Consider the following 22,271-nt stretch of genomic DNA (forward strand, 5'->3'; position numbering starts at 1 on the left):
TGTAATTTCTATTACTGTTGTTGTTACTAACATACAGTTGCAGACAATTTCCTAGGGAGCACTTTTTCCTCAGTGTTAAATTCTCTACTATTTGTAAGATGTCTCCATGGTCACTATAAAATCATGTATATTAAAGTCTATTACATATGATTATTGATTTAGAACTATTTTAAATGAACCTCTTTTTAAATTCAAGCTGTGTTAATGCCCTCGATTATCTTTGTTATATACAAGCTGAGTGCTATTTTAGAAGAATTTTATTGTCACTTTTCCTTTAGTTTCTGAATATAATTTTCTTTACCTAGAAAAATCAGAGAAAATGGCTTATTACCCATACAATTTCAGTGACTTTAACCTCTGCAGTGTTATTGTTTCTGGAATCAGTTTTTGAAACCTGCTGCTGAGCTGTGGCAGAGTCAGAATGCAGCAATTCTACTTGCTGCATAGCTACTTATTTCATGGAGCAGCCCAAAGGTTGCCTACCTTTGCTGGTCTCCTATAGTTTCCACTTGTATGTACATATTTAGGAAATCCATATTCAAACAATGCTGCATTTCCAAAACCAGAATTATTACACAGAAATCATTTAGGGCCACATTTACTGGGGATATGACAACTGTGAGTAAATTAGGCATTTAGAGAAACATCAATGTGTTAGTCACTCAGTTGTGTCCAACTCTTTGCTGTCCCATGGACTGCAGCCCACCAAGCTCCTCTGTCCATGGGATTCTTCAGGCAAGAATATTGAAGTGGGTTGCCGTGCCCTCTTCCAGGGAATCTCCCCGATCCAGGGATCAATCCTAGGACCTCTGCATTGTAGGCAGGTTCTTTACCATCTGAGTCATCAGGGAAGCCCAGAGAACATCAGGCTTGTGTATTTAAGGACATATAGAGAGGGCTGGAGATGATCATTACAAAGAAAAGGAGCCAGAGAAAGACACATCTTGTTGGCTTTTGCTGCTGATTCAGCTACTGACTCTCTGGGATAGTAAGTCTTCTCTATATCCTCAAGTGGGCAGAGCCCTGCTTAAGTAGCCCTGACCACCCAGAAATCAGACACTCCTGTTGTAGTCCTTCTGACATTCACCCTATCCTCTTGCAACTTGCTTCTTACCTGGTCTAATTTATCTGAGGTTGCGGGATTCATCAATGGTCCAAGGAACTGCAAACCAAACTGTAACCAGGCAACAAGGAGATTACTTATTTCTCTTCTATTGAGAATGCAATAATAGCACCTGCAGGTGCCTCTGGTATTGGTGTAATATGATGGACATTAGATTTATTGACTAGTTTTGTGACTCAGGCTTGTGTATGTTTGGATCTAATACCAGGGAATTCTCAGCAGAGCTTATCTTCTTTCATATTCATACCCAGCGCCATGCACCTGAGGTTTCCCCCAACTTCTATTTGTCTTCTTCACCATACTTTTTCTTGGCCGTTCCCACTCACCAAACAAAAGCTACCGCTAAGGATATGGTAAGTTTTCAATGACTTTGCATCTGATCCCTAGTGATTTATTCATCATGAATTCTCACCCAAGTTCCTTATTGCCTTTGACTCTGGGAGCAGGGTAGGGGAATGGAAAACCTGGAATGATCTTCCTGTTTCTTTGTGAACTTTTCTACATCACCACCTCCCTGCCAGATTATTTTGAGAATTCCAAGTTATATCCCAGCACCTTTAAACATGTTCTAGATCCTGATAATGAAGATTTCTAAGACTTCCTGTAGGCTCTTGGTTAAATGTAAAGAAACTACCATATTTATACAAACAACACACATGCAAAAATGTGCTCTCTAATGCTTTGCTTCTGACAAACAAGACAGTCAAGTTGAAAAAAGGTGTAAATAGCTGACCCAAACCAATGATATATTTATTCTTCCTAACACAGAAGTGAAGAGTTCCCATATAACCCTGTCTCCCATTTTTGGTCTGCTTTGGCATCCTTGGGTAGTTAGGGACTGCTCAGACCACCCTACAGACTTCTTAAATCAGGTCAAAGTCCCTTGAAGTCAAAAAGGACACGCAAAAGAAATGAGACGCAGGAAGGTCAGTGCAGATGACCCAGCATGGCAGCAAAGGAATCTTCCTGTTAGCAACTTGGAAATAAAAATCATTTCTATTTTCTGAGGACTTTCCCCAAATTTACAGTGATGGGTTTATGGCCTTCAGATAGTTTAAAAAAGTCTGTCTGTTTTCCACATCTTCTTTCTTTCTCCTTTAAAATCAAAGCAGTCCATGGGCCCTCTTCTGAGGTCTTGTACTTTACAACTACTTTAATCTCACACAATTGTATACAGATATCCATTTAAATCAACATGCTGGATTTTGAATTTTGAAGTTCCAGGCATTGCATTCTCCCATCCCACCAAGAATCTGTCCCTATCACCACTTTTCATTTCACAAACATTAATTCTTTTGGTTTAGCCAGGAAATGCAAAACAGTAAATTACCACCCTCATCCTGAAAGAAGAAGTTAATGAAGCTTTTCAGTGTGTTTATTCAATTCATGGCCCTTGGTTTCATTTTCACATGCTGAAATGTGAAAAAAAAAAAATGGATCCTATTTATTCTTAGCACAATAAATAGCAACAGGAAACTATTAGCAAGGTGAAAAGACAGCCTTCAGAATGGGAGAAAATAATAGCAAATGAAGCAACTGACAAACAACTAATCTCGAGAATATACAAGCAGCTCCTACAGCTCAATTCCAGAAAAATAAATGACTCAATCAAAAAATGGGCCAAAGAACTAAATAGACATTTCTCCAAAGAAGACATACAGATGGCTAACAAACACATGAAAAGATGCTCAACATCACTCATTATCAGAGAAATACAAATCAAAACCACTATGAGGCACCATTTCACGCCAGTCAGAATGGCTGCGATCCAAAAGTCTACAAATAATAAATGCTGGAGAGGGTGTGGAGAAAAGGGAACCCTCATACACTGTTGGTGGGAATGCAAACTAGTACAGCCACTATGGAGAACAGTGTGGAGATTCCTTAAAAAACTGGAAATAGAACTGCCTTATGATCCAGCAATCCCACTGCTGGGCATACACACTGAGGAAACCAGAAGGGAAAGAGACATGTGTACCCCAATGTTCATCGCAGCACTGTTTATAATAGCCAGGACATGGAAGCAACCTAGATGTCCATCAGCAGATGAATGGATAAGAAAGCAGTGGTACATATACACAATGGAATATTACTCAGCCATTAAAAAGAATACATTTGAATCAGTTCTAATGAGGTGGATGAAACTGGAGCCTATTATACAGAGTGAAGTAAGCCAGAAAGAAAAACACCAGTACAGTATACTAACGCATATATATGGAATTTAGAAAGATGGTAACAATAACCCTGTGTACGAGACAGCAAAAGAGACACTGATGTATAGAACAGTCTTATGGACTCTGTGGGAGAGGGAGAGGGTGGGAAGATTTGGGAGAATGGCATTGAAACATGTAAAATATCATGTATGAAACGAGTTGCCAGTCCAGGTTCAATGCACGATACTGGATGCTTGGGGCTGGTGCACTGAGACGACCCAGAGGGATGGTATGGGGAAGGAGGAGGGAGGAGGGTTCAGGATGGGGAACACATGTATACCTGTGGTGGATTCATTTTGATATTTGGCAAAACTAATACAATTATGTAAAGTTTAAAAATAAAATAAAATTTAAAAAAATAAATAAATAAAATAAAATTTTTAAAAAATAAATAAAATAAAAAAGATTAAAAAAAAATAGCAACAGGGACACTTCTTTTCCACCAAAACCATTAAAAAAATTCTACAAGCCTATGGATATTTAAGGCTATAGTTTATATACTGAGAAAATCTTGCTTTGAGGGACACAACCTTTTCAATGGAACCCCAAAGTCCATTCTTAAAATGATCCAAACTCACCTGACTCAGTGAATTCTGAGTTGCTTGAGTGGCATGTTCATTTACAAATACCACCACCATATTTTTTGCATTCCATCCCACACCATAGAAGGGAATAGGAAAAAAAAGGGCTGGAAGGATTGACTTCTTTCTTTCCTTCCTTTCTCACTGTATTATAAGTCATTTTTGTCCTTAAAATAGATACTGAGACTTAGGGTTGCAGAAAAGGCAAAGAACTGGTTTTATTTTCTATTTTTAATGAGTTACTGAGGGAGCATAATGCTGTTCAAGGCATTGCCCCTTGATTTCTCTGGAACCCATTATATGATCAGAATCATTTTGTATTTGAACCTAGTAGAATAAGTGGAGTTTTACTTGATTTGCTTTAACTAAGGACCACATGTTTAAGACATTGGGAGCTCATAGACGAAACTGTCTCAGTATTTATCTTACTCTTATTCTTGAAATCTGTTTAACTTGAGTCTGATGAATAAAAAACCACATTTACATGATATATGCAGAGTTTTCCATTTGATTGTTTATTTTTTTGAAGAAACATAGCCTGAGAGAAGTAAACTAAGTTAGTGCTGATTATAACAGTTTTGGAAGACTTCTAGATGCTGAAGTCATGTGTTTTTTTTTTTAAATCACAGGCAAAGCAAGTTCCTAGCCATCCAAAAACTCATCCTCTTAAATGAATACATAGATTGTACATCATTCTACAATTTACATTTATTTTAAAAAAACATGACTATAAAATGGCTTGTTGTACTCTACACTGTTCTTTATGATTAAAATTATTTTTGAAAGAAAACATCATATCATTTTCACCTTGGTTCACCTTACTGATAGCTTATTGACTCCATTGTGTGTGTGTTAGTATTTTGATCTTGGTTTCAAACACATGTTCAATGTTTCTTTCCAGAGCCTATTAAGGAAAAAGAAGTAAAGGTTCCAGCCTCCCTAAAGGAAAAAGGTATTACTCTATAACGAAATGTGAAAACACATTGATCCATCTATTGCATATTCAGTTACTTGCAATAAAGCCACATATTATTCATTTATTTTTTATACTTTTAAAGGTATAACTTTCATATGTACTTCTATGTTTTGATGCAAAGGGAAAAGAACTTATTCTCTATTGTAAAATTTTAAATTGTACTGTGAAACAACACACGAAAGAGTAGCCATGTCAGAGATACTGAGAAAGCTTAGAATGTCTAAAAAACAAGTTCCTACTGTATAGCACAGGGAACTATATCCAGTCTCCTGAGATAAACCATGATGGAAAAGTATATTAAAAAAGAATGTATATATGTGTAAAACTGGGTCAGTTTGCTGTATAGCAGAGACTGGCACAACATTGTAAATCAGCTGTACTTCAATAAAAAAGTACATATGCTGTTCTGATTTTATGAGTCTGTAGTAGAAAATCTATATTTTATAAATATCCTAAGGTGAATCCTATTAGGACTCGCCATGAAAACCAAAGGTTTAAGATACAAAAAAATACTTAAAATTTCTCAGTGATAGCTTGCCATTCTTTCAGTTCAGATACAGTAAAATCCTAACAAATTTTATAGCTGGAAAACACTTAGAGGTAAATTCTAAAGATTTTTGGATAAGGTCCAAAATCCTCACCCTATAGATGGATAAAACTGAAATAGTCTAGAAACTTTTCAAAGTTATTATAATTTGCAGCAGAACCTGCATGAGAACTCTGATCTCCCAATCAAGCACTATGATCTTACTAAGGGGTCTTATTAGCCCTCTGGCCTTCCTATTATACTAGGCTCATAGGTATGTGGATTCTGATATGCCATGCATCAAGTTACGTTCCCTAAAATGTAAGTAAATATGTTAAGTCCAATATAATACATTTAGTTTCTAATTACCCCAGTAACTTCTATGGGCCTGGTATCATTCTCCAAATTGTCTAATATTTCTTATCTTTAAAATGAACATATTAGTGAACCAGTAAAACCATGAAATACACCTGCTGTATTGAATGTTCAAATAGAGCCCATTTCTACTTTACCCTGAAGAGAAATTTGTGTGAAGTATTGACCAATATGCAAGGGCTCAGTGTAAAAATCCCAAGTTATTGGAATTGTATTAAAAGAAAAAGCTTTTCATGAACTTGTATAAACATGTGTTGGCACTGAGGGCAATGTGGAAGTGCAGTGGGAGGGGAAGCTGACAGAAGACTTAGTGAGATACATGAAGGGTGGAGGAGAGACTCCATTAGTCAGTATAGCAATGGATGAAAAACATACCCTCAAGTCATATATTTTCTTATTTTTCAATTAAATTTAAATTAAATGAAATTGTTATTTAATGAAACAGGAAAGCACAGCATAATTTTTTTCTTAGCCCACATAACGTACTTAATTTATTTGAAAGTACTTAAAGCAATAAGGATTCCAAACCTATTAAGGCATTCATGTTTCACTTTAGAAAAATATCATCATATCCAAAACTTTATTTTTATTGTCCCCTATGTAGTAGTTATTTTGGTGCTACATACGCTTTCAAGTTATTCTGACATAATATGTAAATTCAAGTATTTTGCTTGCAGGAGAATTCTTACACGTTATGTTAAATGTTCAACAGGCAGCAAAATGTTACATTGTATTATTTGAAGAATGAATTAATTATGAAAACTAAAGACATTCTTTGTATTTAGATAATTTATTTCTTTAAAATAACTCTAGATTTCTTTTTGATGATCTGTCAATGTCAATAAACATTTATATAAATATCTAAATTGAAAGATTTGATTCCATCAAGTAATTTAATCATTCAATGATGTTATAATTTTTTCCAAACTAAGATATAAATATTAAAAAATGAGGGACAGGAGTGTTATAAATTTCCACAGTTTTATTAAGAAAGCAAAATGCAAAAATTTTCCCCACTAGAAATGTGTGTGGAATAAATAAATATATAAATGAAAAACAATTTAGGAGAGTCAGGCACAACTTAGCGAATAACAACAAGAAAAACACATGGAGCTAATTTGAGTCTTTGGACACTGGAAACATCTGTTTAAGAGTTTCCTGTCTTCTTCCATCGTTCTGGGGATTTTTTTTTCATCATCCTATCCCAGACGGTCAGCGGAGCTCCACCCAGTGCATGATCACAGACAGTGACGGTGGGGGAGGCAGCATTTTGGAAAAGATGCATTTTTTAAAAAGTTATATCCTTATTTCATTGAGCTTTCTGCATTACTATATGTTTCAAATAACTGCTTGAGAATATTTAGTATCTTTTTTATTTTACCATTTAAAGCAACAATGACCTCTTATAGTAATACACTGAGATATTATTGGTGCTTTGAAATTTTATGCATTTAATGTCATCATTTGTTTACTACCAAACAACCAAGTTTCAGGCCTGTGGTGCTGAGTGTGAAAGACAGTCCTTGGACATTTTGACAGAAAGAATAGCATTATATACAAAGACTTTCCCTTTCACCTGTGAGAGATGGTGTCACCTTAGACCGTCTTTCCTTAGAGGGAGTCAGTAAATTCTCACATATATTATAACAGCTACAATTTTAAAAATTCCTGCTAAAAAAGAAATTAATTTTAAAAGAAATCTTGTTAGATTGAAAGCTTATCATGTCTTCTTTAGTAAATAATGAAATTGAAAGTGTGAATGTGTTAGTTACTCAGTCATGTCTGACTCTTTAAGACCCATGGACTGTAGCCTGGAAGGGATTATTGAAAGCCTTCATTTAACATCCAATCAAAAAGCATGAAACATAATGATAACATCATGCACACTTAAATGATAAAATTCATAGATACATGGAAATTAAACAACATATTCTTAAAAATCCAGTAGGTCAAAGAAGAAATTAAAAGGGAGATTAGAAAATATCTTTGGAAAAATGAAAATGAAAACTCAACATACCAAAACTTAACAGAATCCATCAAAGGCATTTCTAAGAGAGAAGTTCATAGCAATAAGTACATTAAAAAATAGAAAGATTTCAAATAAACAACCTAACTACATACTTCAAGGTATTAGAGTAAAAAAGAACAAACTAAGCCCAAAGTTAGCAGAAGGAAGGAAATAAAAAAGATTAGAGCAGACTTAAACAAAATAGAGAGTAGAAAGATCAACAAAACCAAGAGTTGTCTTTTGAAAAGATCAATAAAAATGACAAACCTTTGGCTAGATTAAAAAAAAAAGTGAAGAGCCAAGTAAAATGAAATCAGAGTAAAAGAGGAGATGTTATAACTCTTGCTACAAAAAATTAAAAAGAGGATCATAAAAGACTACTGTGAATGTTTATATGCCAACAACTTGGATAGCCTAGAAGGTATGAGTAAATATCTAGAAGCATGCAATGGCCAAGACTGAATTATGAAGAAATAAAAAATTTGCACAGAGTAATAACAATGAGAACATAATCAAAAGCCTGCTAATGAAGAAAAGTCCAGGACCACAAGGCTTCATGCTGAATTCTGCCAAACATGTGAACAAAAATTATTTACAGTTCCTTTCCTGAAGGTAAGAATAGTACCAATAACAGTAGCACTTTTATTCTAAGCAGCAGTTAACAGTCTAATGCCTTTCCAGTTAAGCCCATCAGGCCAAACTGCCAAGTTGATAGAATGAATGGAAAGTGGTTATGTGTTGGTAAGTGAAGTAGTTGAGACTGCCAAAATTTTTTTCTGTAATCACTGGCTTTCCAAAATTAATGTATCCAAGTACTGTGAATTTTACTTCCTTCCTCCAAAAAATTAATGTACATAATATATGTACAACTATATGTATGTGAAATATATGGACAGTTATAAATGTAAAGCTTCAGTAGTCGTTCCTTGGTATTCTTTCCATTTAAGCCCTCTAAAGAATGACTCACTTTCACTCTGTGTGTTCATTTTTCTTGTCACTCCAAGCCACCTTATGCAAATATCCTAATGTGCTTCTCTCCTTGAACGAAAAAGTTTTTAAATATCATAGTTTTTATTTATTAATTCATTTTTATTTTTCTTGTTCACTTTTTTAAAAAGCTTTAAATGTATTGTTTTTCATATCAGGTCATCTATTATTTTTAAGTATTTAACCAGATGTAGGATGATCCATACCTATGACCTTTGACCTTTTATTAATGTAACTGATTATTCTCACTTCAAGTCAAAGAAAATGCATGCTGGTGCTCAGAGATATAAGTAAGAAAAAATGACTCTCTTTTGTTAAGGGAAAAAAGAATAAGAATGTCTGCTCATTTGCCTTGGCAAGTGATTTTTGCACCATTTTCTGGACCATTTGAATGGTTTAAAGTCACCTGGCTCATTACCTTCAATAAATCCAACCACCTCTCCTGCCATCTTCAGATAACATCACAGGACCTTGTTCGTACTGACTATTATCTGTGCGACCTACAGTATGTTCAGTCTCCTCACATTATTTCTTACTTATTTCAGTACAGAGTCTTCATGTTGGGAAGTTTCAGGGAAAGGTAGAATAATGAGGCACATAGCAAGGCATACAAAAAAGATTAGATAGAGACAGAGTGACACTATCAGCGACGTGGTACATTGTATTTAGCATATACAAAAGACAAAGGATCACAAAAATGAAACGATGACAGAATGAGGCAGGGAAAATGTATGCATTTATTCTGCGCTGCAAAGAGAGAATGCCCTCTGGCTCATTTTGTGTTTTTAGTGTCCACTCAGCAAACTTACTTTGTGAGCACCAAAGTCCTGTGGGAATCTTACCAAAGAAGTGTTGCCGAATTAGGACTTAGGCATAAACATTGGGTCATGCATTAAGTGTTTGTATTGCGAACTAAAGCTATTTTAGAACTGTAACTAAAGAAGCTTATAAAGCATAATTTCTTTTCCTGTTGACACAATGGGAATGAGAGGTGAGAGAGAGACAGACACAGACAGAAATACAGAGAGAGAATGGGTGTGGTGGGGGTGTGTTTGTGTATGTGTGCATACCTGTTATGGAAAGAGCGCTGTGCCCAGTAGCTTGAGACTTTAACTGCAGCTCTGAAATGACCAGATAGTTATCTGAAGATAATGTCCCCCAGTGTTGCGTGTCTGCTGGGTCCATTCTAATGGTCTTTTCCACCCATGTCAATTTTTGATTAGTGGGACAAGGATTCTACTTTATATTTTGGTCTAAACCATCTAAAAATGAAACATAAATTTTATTTTCTTGGCATTTTTAAACCACGTCTTAAATTGTTTTGTTTCATAACAACATTTGAGTGATAGTATAATATTCTGGGGATATCTTAGTCATGAGACTCCACTAATGAAGAAGACACAATCCTTGTCCTCCAAGATCTCAGGATACTTGGTAAAGAAAGCTGGAAGAGAGTAAAAGTGAAGCGGCCTCCAGTGGTGCCTTAGATGAGGCATATCAAAGTTTTCATCCAATCAGTGGATATCTATGAGTTGTATGTTCGTACATGAATGCTCACGAAATATTTGTTAAATTATTCAGTCTCATTTCAGCCACAGATACATCAGCTAATTATCATTGTTCCCATTTCAGAAGGTTAGGAATTTAAAATTTAGAGTCTTTCTGATGCCTTGCATTAGATCTTTTGGTTAATAAACAGGGAAATAAGTTTTAAACTTAAGGACTTTTTTGTTTGGTTGGTTGGTTTTTCTCCAACTGCAGCGCAACAAATGATCTCTTGCTTTGGATGAGATTGGGCAATTACTTGAGAACACCATCACCTTACCCCTTTATTATGCATGAAAGGATTCCTCAGTTTACAACCAAAGATAACACCGATTTAAAAACTCAAGCAAGAAAAATAGGAGCATAGAAGATGCATGAGGTTTCATAAACATGTGACCGTGGTTAAATAAGAGAAAGGAAAAAAATTAAACAGCCCATGTAGTATTGAATTAAAGAAATGTAGACAGAGATAAGATGAAAAGTGGAGTAGAAGTTGGTAGGTGTTGGTTCTCTCTGTGACTTTACCCAAACTCAGGGCAGTTTTGTGTTTTTGGAAGTCTATGAACTAAAGATGATCCCAGTCAAACTGATTGGTAATCAGAGCTTGTCTTTCTCACAGTTGTATTTACCTGGATTACAAAATCATGCATCCACAGCAGATGAAATCAAATGCTACCTACTAAAATACATCTCTTATTTTCAACAGTTTCTCTTAAGACATAATTAAGAAGAAACATGGATTCACTGAAGTTTGTTCCAAATCCCAAATCTTGTAGTGAAGCTGGTTAGAGTGACGGTAGCGCTCTCTCTCTCACGCAGGAAAGAAAATGTGAAAGTGTGTGTGTGTGTGTTTTACAAAACGTTTATTGTTAAATAATACAGTGAGGACCACGTGCGTGTGCATGCTAGGTCGCTTCAGTTGCGTCCGACTCTTTGCGACCCCATGGACTGAAGCCCACCAGGCTCCTCTGTCCATGGGATTCTCCAGGCAAAAATACTAGAGTGGATTGCCGTTTCTTCCTCCAGGAGATCTTCCTGACCCAGGGATCGAAACTGTGTCACCTGCGGCTCCTGCATTGCAGGCAGATTCTTTACCACTTGAACAAGGGAAGCCCAGTGAGGACCACAGTGAAATGGAAACGTGTATATGTGTATAATTGTAATAGTAGCAGATATTCATTGAAAAGTGCAAATGACTACTCAAAAGATACAAAAACCATGGATATAAATTTATGAATGTAACTTCATTTATTATAACTTTAATTATTTTATTTAAATATATTTATATTTAAATATGCTTTAACATTATGTTGGAAAAATATAAGAAAAATCATTTCAAATATCAGTAAAGAGACTAACATACACTGTTTGCTTTGTTCTAAGTGCTTCACAGGTAGTGTTCAATCTAATTTTCACAACAATCCTTTTTTTCATTAATGTGAAAATTGAAGCGCTAGGAGTGAATTGCCCAGGTCACACAGTCACCTGAGGTACATCTGGGACTCATGCCTGGCAGCATGACCTGCCTCCTTTGCTAGCAGGCTCTCTAGACTCCCTCAGACCAAAACTGACATACAACTGACAAAGGAAAACAATACGGAAGCTCCTTTATATATTTCATACAAATGGATTTGGTGACCTGATTTTAAAGGTAAAGTCTCTCCTTGCCACTAAATATTAACTACTACTCTGGCAGTGAGTGAGGCAGTTATCAATATTCTATCAATAGTCAGTCTATTTATCTAGTTTAACCAGCTTAATTTAGAAAATTGTTTATATGATTCATTATTTAATGACTGGCTGAAAAAAATAGAAACCTCAAGGGCTTTACTGTTCATGCCAATTACAATCTTTTTTTTTTAATTTTATTTTATTTTTAAATTTTACATAATTGTATTAGTTTTGCCAAATATCAAAATGAATCCGCCACAGGTATACTGTATACCAATTACAATCTTAATGACTCTGTTAGTAATGTGTACCTATACGATGTAGTATGTGGATTTCTATGTAGTCTTTTTGTGTGAGATATTTAAAAACATTCATTCTATCTGTATCAACAGTAGTTATAGAAGTGTGCTTGTGTGTTTGTTCGTCCCTCAGTTGTGTCTAAATCTTTGCGACCCCATAGACTGTAGCCCACCAGGCTCTTCTCCAGATGCCCATGGTTTTCTCCAGATAAGAATACTGGAAGCCATTCCCATCTTCAGGAGATCTTCCTGACCCAGGGATCCTTCCTTGCAGGCAGATTCTTTACTGTCTGAGCCACCAGAAGAACCCATAGCAGTGTGCTTACAAATGCTTCACATTTGGGAATTGGAAAAAATCAGTATTCAGAGACCAGTTTTTCCACTTACTAGGGAGTACATACATAGACAAGTATTAAGCCTCAATGTTATTATCTGTAGGCCTCAATATTATTATCTATAAAGTGGGTGTAATATTAGGTTTATATTAGGTTTGTATGTTCATTCATACAGCAAATATTTATTGATCCTTAGTCTGTGCAAAGCACTGATCTAGGCACTATCATATAAAAGATAAAACAGAAAATCATCCCAGGACTCAGGAAGTTTGTATTCTACTGTGGTTAGTAAGCTAATAAATATTTATGAATATTTAACACTATTTAAATAAATTTTAAATAATACACTTACTGAGTGCCATGTAGAATATACAAAACATCATTGGTTGCAAAACCAAGAATTATTATATTTTATTACACATATAAAGCTCCTATGTGCTGAAGAAGCAAATAATAGTGTGATAATGATAAATTGTTTTATTGTGTGATAATGATAAAAAAGATTGGGGAAAGAAAGAGTAGTGGCATTCAGCTTCTAACTTGCAAAGTATTTAAAATGGAGACATTTGAAAAAGAATGCACATTCTTGGGATTTATACCTTCTTTTTGATTTGTGAAGACAAAGCAGAGACTCCTAAACAAAGTTGTTTTCCACTGCTACCCTTTTTTAAACTCAAGCATATGCATGTTTAAATTTGGTTGGCCTGCTTCATTTGAGAATGTAGTTTTGATGACATTGAAAAATCATTAATGAAGCTCCCCTCCCCAGGCCTACCAGCAATTTATATTTCATAAATGAAATCAACAGCCTGGAAAACTCTGCTACATACAAATTGGCAGGCTGTCTGCTTCAACCATTCAGCTTGGGGATTGTTTGATTCCATGTTTCTGCAGTGCTTGTGTGTGAAGCTCAAATGAAGGGCTCATGTGAAAAATGTTTATGGACACCAGATATTTTTCTTATATAATAATAATGGTAAAAATGTTTTAGCAGTATAGACGGGTGAAAATAAAAGTTCCTATTCTCTTTTTCTAACTTCCAGATTGCAATCTTCAGCATCAATCACTGCCCTTAGTTTCCTGAAACTTCAATTAAACCTTTGGACTAAACTTAAAAAAAAAATGTATCTACATATATAGGGATTTCCCAATGGCTCAGTGGTAAAGAATCTGCCTTCAATGCAGGAGACACGGGTAGACGTGAGTTTGATCCCTGTGTTGGGACAATTCTGTGCAGGAGTAAATGGCAACCCATTCCAGTATTCTTGCTGGGAAAATCCCATTGAGATCAGAGCCTGGTGGTCTCAGTCCATAGGGTCGCAAAGAGTCAGACATGACTGAGCACACATTATTATAGACATATATATTGTTTTTATCAAACCAGTCAATCCAAAAGGAAATCAACCCTGAATATTCATTGGAAGGACTGATGCTGAAGCTGAAGTTCCAATAATTTGGCCACATGATGCGAAGAGCCAACTTATTGGAAAAGACCCTGATGCTGAGAAATATTGAAGGCAGGAGGAGAAGGGGATGACAGAGGATGAATTGGTTGGATGACATCACCGACTCAATGGACATGAGTTTGAGCAAGCTCCGGGAGTTGATAAAGGACAGGGAAGCCTGGCAGTCCATGTGGTCGCAAACAGTTGAACACAACTGAGTGACTGAAAGATGTATACATAGAGCCGACTCACTGGAAAAGACCCTGATGCTGGGGAAGATTGAAAACAGAAGGAAAAGAGGGCGGCAGAGGGTGAAATGGTTAGATAGCTTCACTGACTTAACAGATATGAGTTTGAGCAAACTCTAGGAGATAGTGAGGGATAGGGAAGCCTGGTGTGCTGCAATCCGTGGGTTTGCAGAGTTGGATACAACTTAGTGACTGAACAACAACAACATAAACACATAAAATATGTCTATGTGTATAAAACATATATATCTAGTTATCATTTTGATATGACTAAGAACAGGCATCTATATATGACTCAAAGACAAGCTTCAGTAAAAATGCCATCTACAAAACAGAGACACTGAGTTCGTAGTGACCAAGTAGCCTAATAAAAGAGATGTTTACCTTAGAAATACTCACCTATCAATTCCTGCTTTGCATATTCAAGGGTAAAATCCCAGTTGTGTAAGAACAAAAGAAAATTACCTTGGGAGGTGCCGCAATTTAAGTTCATGAGCATAATTTTAAAATCAGTAAGCTTTTACTGTATGTTACTCTTAATTCTCTGATCGGTTTCACATTATTTTCTCCATTTCAGCAATGAGACGAGGTTTTAAGTTAAGCCCAAGGTAACAAAACTAAATAAGTGAGCTTGCTGTTAAAGCTAGATTATACATCCAAGAGCCTTCTTTCCACACTTGCCAAGAATCCCTAAGTTGTGCATTTCTCTTGTTAGTGTTTACATAACACCAAAGTCAGTAGTTCCAGCATCATGAGAGGGTCCCTAGCCCCGTACATGTTGCATGATGATAAGACATTTATATAATTACAAAATTATAAAATTTCATGAACAAGGTAGAAGTTGGTTCTGATTGTACTGTGCACATAGCTGATAAAAATATTCCCCACAATTTTTTTTTGTCATTTTTATTTTTATTTTTTATTTTTATTTATTTTTTTTAATTTTATTTTATTTTTAAACTTTACATAATTGTATTAGTTTTGCCAAATATCAAAACGAATCCGCCACAGGTATACATGTGTTCCCCATCCTGAAACCTCCTCCCTCCTCCCTCCCCATACTATCCCTCTGGGTCGTTTTTTTTAAATTTTATTTTATATTTAAACTTTACATAATTGTATTAGTTTTGCCAAATATCAAAATGAATCCGCCACAGGTATACATGTGTGCCCCACCCTGAACCCTCCTCCCTCCTCCCTCCCCATACCATCCCTCTGGGTCGTCCCAGTAGAAGATCTTTTGATAAGCATCAAGGCTAAAATGATTCTGTTTCAAGATTATAGTGGCAATGTGATTGACAGGGGAGAAAAACAAGTGTACAGTGAGAAGAAAAACTTTCAAACCCACAGTTCTACATGATGAACAAAATGCCTATGGACCCCATCCTAGGACATTGAATTTTTATTTAACTCTAGAACCATGGGATTAATCAGTTTCTTCTAGGACTACAGATACATAGGAGGGAGCATTTCATCTTTTTATATATTTTTTTGCTCTATATTTCTTTGCCTGTATTTGTTTTGTTCAGTCATTCATCCAACAATATTTATCATAACACCACCTGTTAGATATTTGACCAAATGCTGATATTTGAGTAATAAGACACAGCTCTTGCCCTTATGAAACTTAAAATCTAACGACAGTATACAGACAATAAACAAAAATTTAATTTAAAAAAATGTATAACAAAACTTTATATAACATTAAGGCACATAGGAAACATTAAAATAGTGTATGGGATTCCCTGGTGGCTCAGAGGGTAAAGTGTCTGCCTGCAAGGTGGGAGACCCAGGTTCGATCCCTGGGTCGGGAAGATCCCCTGGAGAAGGAAATGGCAACCCACTCCAGTATTCTTGCCTGGAAAATTCCATGGACAGTGGGGCCTGGTAAGCTACAGTCCATGGAATTGCAGAGTTGCACACAGCTGAGCAACTCCACTTCTTTCCCAGCTAATGAATGTATTAACTGAAAAAGAGAGATACGTGCCAGGGAGTGTGGACGTGCAATAGTACCGATAATCACTTTTCACAGGATGTGCATTCAAGTGTTACAGGAAGTAGGGTGTCAATGGCTATGTAATTCTCTATTACAGCCAATTCTGCAGTTAAGCAAATGAGCTTTTATTTTAAAAAAAATTGTAACTTTAGAAAATAGACCCTATTAGGCTAAGCCCTAAATAAAGCCAGTTAGCACTATGCCTGACACAAAATTTATACTCAGTAACAGCCCAACCATGAGCTCAGTTTTTCTGCTGTTTGAAAGGAGGAAAAATTGTAATGTACCAGAACCCTTCCATTAATCAAAACAAGAATTTATGCTAACAAAGGAGAACTCTGAGACCGAGGCAAAATTGTTTAAATAAGGGAAAGGACTGGGAAATATGAAAATATGCAATTATTACAGTGGTTGGGATAGTGTCATGAAGATAGCTCAAAACACTATGTATTTATCCTATACTTACATTAAGTTAGAATGCAGAGTTTCTAGACAAATGCCATTGTCCTAGGACAGTTAGAAAGGACAATATTTTAATGTATTTATATTATTATACCAAAGTTAAGCCATTTTTTTAATTTTACAAAATTAATAAATACTAGTAAAAACAATAATTATACCAGTTTGAAATGATTAAATTAACCACCAGGTGGAGCTCCATGAATTCAATGTATATTTTCAAAAATAGAAAATTGCTTAAACTGGTCAAATTAGGAAAACTTACAACATATTTTTTCCTGAGCAGTTTTGGCTAATTTTCTTATCTGCAATGCTAAGAGAATTTATGAATCATAATAGATGGTTCTTATTGAAGAGAGAATGCCAAATTTCTTGATTAGTATATTAAAACTTTTCAGTTTTTAATAGAAATTTAAATCAAAGTACTTTTGCTTGTTACTTTATAGTTTATTTCAAATACATATTCCATTGTATATTGTTTAAAGTATGAAACTATAATTGAAACTGAGAACAAATGAGCAAAATCTATTAAAGCCTGGCTATTATTCCATTTAGTACTGATTTTTAAAAAATGCTTATTTTTTTTCCAATTTGTTTGTTTTACCCCAGAACCTGAAATTAAAAAAGATGAAAAGATGTCCAAAGCAGGTAAGGAGACCCTGTAAGATTTACCTTTTAATGTATATTCTGTTTATCATGAACAAGGCTGGTGTTATGATCAGGCTGTCCAAGGCTGAAAACATTGAAAAATACTTGTGTATTTCATATATTTTCATTGTAATAAGCAATAAACAGATGTATGCTAAAATTAAAATGGGTTCTGTTTTCTGGTAGCAGATTTTAGTTGTTTGTCCAAGTATTGGACCTGTTAACATATGCTGTTCCTTATTTATCTAGTGGGCAACTGAATACTGTTTTCAAAGTGCTAACGGGACAATCTGAATTTCAGAGGATGTAGCCAGATTGTGACAAATGCCTAAATCTTATAATTGGTTGAACCTTATGGAATCGCCTACACTTGAACATCTTTTACCTAAAAAACAGTAGTTTCATATGGTTTAACGTAAAAGTTCGATCATTTTCTCCCTTACTATTTGAATATCCACATATTTTAGGAGAGGTAATCCATTGTATCACTGACCTTTAATTTGAAAATAGAAATACTTTTAAAAGAGACTTCCTGAAATTTTTGTGAGAAAAGAAGAGATTAGCTTGTCATTTTTAAGACAGGTGTTAAAAGTTAGCAGAAGGAACATTATAGAATAAAGGACAGGAAGAAAACACTAAAATTCCTGATGAAAACTTCTTTTAATTACAATCTTTCTAGGGCTAACTCCATTCCAAATATTTTATATACTATATGAAGATAAAGATATAAAATATCTATATGATGTTTATGAAGATGTTTACACACCTGTATCTACATATGCAAAAGAAGGTTATATCTATATCTCTCCTTACAGTGAAAGTGATACAGTGTACATGCAGACATTCATATCAGTTCAGTTCAGTTCAGTCACTAAGTCATGTCCAACTCTTTGTGACCCCATGAATTGCAGCATGCCAGGCTTCCCTGCCCATCACCAACTCCCGGAGCTTGCTCAAACTCATGTCCATCAAGTCGCTGATGCCATCAAACCATCTCATCCTCTGTTGTCCCCTTCTCCTCCTGCAGTCAATCTTTCCCAACATCAGGGTCTTTTCCAATGAGTCAGTTCTTCGCATCAGGTGGCCAAAGTATTGGAGCTTCAGCTTCAGTATCAGTCCTTCCAATGAATATTCAGGAGTGATTTCCTTTAGGATTGACTGGTTTGATCTTTCAGTCCAAGGGACTCTCAAGAGTCTTCAACACCACAGTTCAAAAGCATCAATTCTTTGGCACTCAGCTTTCTTTATGGTCCAACTCTCACATCCATACATGACTACTGGAAAAACCATAGCTTTGACTAGATGGACCTTTGTTGGCAAAGTAATGTCTCTGCTTTTTAATATGCTGTCTAGGTTGGTCATAATTTTCTTTCAAGGAGCATGCATCTTTTAACTGCACGGCTGCAGTCACCATCTGCAGTGATTTTGGAGCCCAAGAAAATAAACTCTGTCACTGTTTCCACTGTTTCCCCATCTATTTGCCATGAAGTGATGGGACCAGGTGCCACGATCTTAGTTTCTTGAATGTTGAGTTTTAAGCCAGGTTTTTCACTCCCCTCTTTCACTTTCATCAAGAGGCTGTTCGCTTTCTCCCAAAGGGTGGTAGTCATCTGCATATCTGAGGATATTGACATTTCTCCCTGCAGTCTTGATTCCAACTTGTGCTTCATCCAGTCCAGAAATTCGTATAATTGGTTTTAAAATATTTGCATATACTTGAGCACATTTTTACACATTTTAACATACATTTAAGTAATTCTTGCTTCACCATTCCATGTATAGGTTAAATATTAACCTGAATTATTTTCCTTTGTATGAAAAGTGTTGCCAACATATCAAAAGGAATTGCTTAAATGTTTTTGTATTTTTAATGAATGAACATAATCATTTGAGTGACTTTATAAAATCTGAAGGGCTTCCCAGGTGGCACCAGTAGTAAAGAATCCACCTGCCAAGAGACGCAAGAGACACGGTTTGATCCTTGCCTCAGGAAGATCCCCTGGAGAGGGAAATGGCAACCCACTCCAATATTCTTGCCTGGAAAATCCCATGGACAGAGGAGTCTGGTGGGCCATAGTCCATAGGGTCACAGACTATATGAGTGACTAAGCTGCAGCATAAAATCTGAAAGTATGCGTTCTCTGGATGATAAATGAAAAATGAGCAATTTTAAACAGTGAAAAAAGTGCATGATAAGGACAAAATGATACATTGAATCTTAATATCAAAAATTATAATTGAGCTTTAAATATATCTAAAAAAAAGGAAAAGCTATGTATAAAAATTGCTCTCCTGTTGTAAGCACGCTTACTGGTGTCAGTGAAAAATTGCTGGTCAGTTAAAAGTTGCATCATGTCACCCATTCCTATAAACAACACTGTATTTTATGGCTTATTTTACTTTTGATATATAATGGAAAAAGTAATATATGCATTGCTGCTGCTACTGCTAAGTCGCTTCAGTCGTGTCCGACTCTGTGCAACCCTGTAGACGGCAGCCCACCAGGCTCCTGCGTCCATGGGATTCTCCAGGCAAGAACACTGGAGTGGGTTGCCATTTCCTTCTCCAATGCATTAAAATGAAAAGTGAAAGTGAAGTCGCTCAGTCGTGTCAGACTCTTAGCGACCCCACGGACTGCACCCTACCAGGCTCCTGCGTCCATGGGATTCTCCAGGCAAGAGTACTGGAGTGGGTTGCCATTGCCTTCTCCAATATATGCACTATAAATTCCGTATTATTCAGTCAGTCACTCAGTTGTGTCCGACTCTTTACAACTCCATGGACTGCAGCACGCAAGGCTTCCCTGTCCATCACCAACTCCTGGACTTGCTCAAACTCATGTCCATCGAGTCAGTGATGCCATCCAACCATCTCATCCTCTGTCATCCCCTTCTCCTGCCTTCAATCTTTCCCAGCATTAGTGTCTTTTCCAAGAAGTCAGTTCTTTGCATCAGGTACTTTACATTAAATATTTTTGTTTGTTTTTATGTTATATTTATTTTCATCTTCCTAAAAGGAAAGAGAAATCAGAACTAATGACATATTTTATTATAAAACATGATCAATTCACAATTTGTTAACAATATATATTATGTTAATATCACTGCCATATGTTAAGAACTGTGCTTGGTGAAACAAAGTTTAGAAACAAGTGATGTTTTCCATCCCAAGAGAGTCTAACCAAAGACATAGACATGAACTATTGAAAGATGGCTCTCAGATAATTAGTTAAATTAGTGAAGAGTCTCTAGGAGTTTAGTGAGAGGGGGCATTCCTATAGTCTGTGCTAATCATTGAAACTTCAGGGAGATGATGGATTAAGCTGGGATTTTAGGAGTATGCAAGAGCATCTGAGACAGGAAGGTGACTATAAAGCATGGTGGAAGCCAACTTTATAGAAGAAAAATATGAATTTTACTCTCTTGCCATTTGCTAAGGATGTGACTTAAATTACTTCATGTTTCTGAGTTTCAATATTTTATCTATTGAATAAAGGTCATTACACCCACCTGGTAGAGTTGTTAATAAGAAATTGAGTTGATGTTTTCTATTTGTTTCAGATTCAATAAATGGGAGTTATATTCAGGAGTTAGTCAGAGGCAGGGATGAGCGTGACTTGAGAAGAGACAGTGAGGAGAGGACCAAGAACCAAAGTAGATTCCAGGGGCCACAGAGGAACAGAGGATGCCAAGACTGCAGCAGTGATGTGTAGACACATGAGCATGGTTCTGGAAATCTAGAAAACTGGACTTAGGAAACCAGGGTGAAAAGTCTGGATGATTAGAAGGTGAATGAGAAGAGAGCCACATCCTAAGTCTTAGAATGCCATGCAGGGTGAAATTCTACATGAAGAATTTTGAATCATAAATTCAACTCAAGAGCTTTGATAGTAATCTAGTATTGTAAAGGCAAGTGAAATTGATAGGGAGAGAGAGGCAGCAATAAGGAAGTGAATTGTTTACTTTAAATATTTTTTTATGGCCATGACTAATATTCTGTGTGAAATTATTAGGAATTAAGTTTTTAAAAATCACAGGACCTAGCAACTCATTGAAAAATACTAATAACATCTTGTTATACACCCTTTCAATTATTTGAGTATATACAATCACAACCACGCTCTATAGTGTAATTAATATCACTACTTTTGTAAGTGTCAACCTATTTCACAGGAAGAGGCTAGAAATTGATGACATTAGCTATATATGAAAGTGAAAAGTGAAAGTGAAGTTACTCAGTCGTGTCTGACTCTGCGACCCCATGGACTGCAGCCCACCAGGCTCCTCCGTCCATGGGATTCTCCAGGTAAGAATACTGGAGTGGGTTGCCATTTCCTTCTCCAGGGGATCTTTCCTAACCCAGGGATCGAACCCAGGTCTCCTGCATTGCAGGCAGATGTTTTAACCTCTGAGCCACCAGGGAAGCCTATATATATGTAAAACTCCAAGGTCTCAACCTTGAAAGGATGGAGAAGGTGATCAAAGGTAGAAGTTGCAAAGGAAATGCAGGTGGCGGGGAGAGAGATGTACTAGCGACACTGGGCAATAGGGAACTTGCACTTTGATCCTCACACTATGTATCCATAAGTTTAGAGGTTTGGAGTTAGAAGCCAAAGCTGAGAAGGATTTCTTCAAGAAACCAGAACTTGGAGAGAAAAGAGAAGAGAATGAAGGGCAGCTTCTTGGAAAAGAAAAAGAACAGGTCAAAAAGGAGAGTGTGTTACCTGGAAGATAGGGATACAGTGTATCAGCATCCTAAAGGCCACACACTTTCAAGAAAAAGCATCAATAGACAAATCAATAGTCTTAATGTCACCGGAAAGTCAAGGGGCATGAT

At 36.1% G+C, this 22,271-nt stretch overlaps 1 protein-coding gene across 41 annotated transcripts in view; it reads left to right on the top strand.

The window, feature by feature from the left end:
- The window catches only part of TRDN (triadin), a 414,851-nt gene that overhangs the window by 326,308 nt on the left and 66,272 nt on the right, over nucleotides 1-22,271 (top strand). For 38 of the 41 annotated variants that reach the window (XM_055535018.1, XM_055535007.1, XM_055535006.1 and 35 more), the window contains 2 exons: nucleotides 4,819-4,869; nucleotides 17,397-17,435. In XM_055535018.1, coding sequence (XP_055390993.1) covers nucleotides 4,819-4,869; nucleotides 17,397-17,435 — 90 coding nt within the window. The remainder of the gene's footprint in view (nucleotides 1-4,818; nucleotides 4,870-17,396; nucleotides 17,436-22,271) is intronic. The other 3 variants (XM_055535002.1, XM_055535016.1, XM_055535020.1) reach the window with 1 other exon arrangement.

The sequence above is a fragment of the Bubalus kerabau genome, chromosome 9 (genome assembly GCF_029407905.1).
Source record: "Bubalus kerabau isolate K-KA32 ecotype Philippines breed swamp buffalo chromosome 9, PCC_UOA_SB_1v2, whole genome shotgun sequence".
NCBI lineage: Eukaryota > Metazoa > Chordata > Mammalia > Artiodactyla > Bovidae > Bubalus > Bubalus kerabau.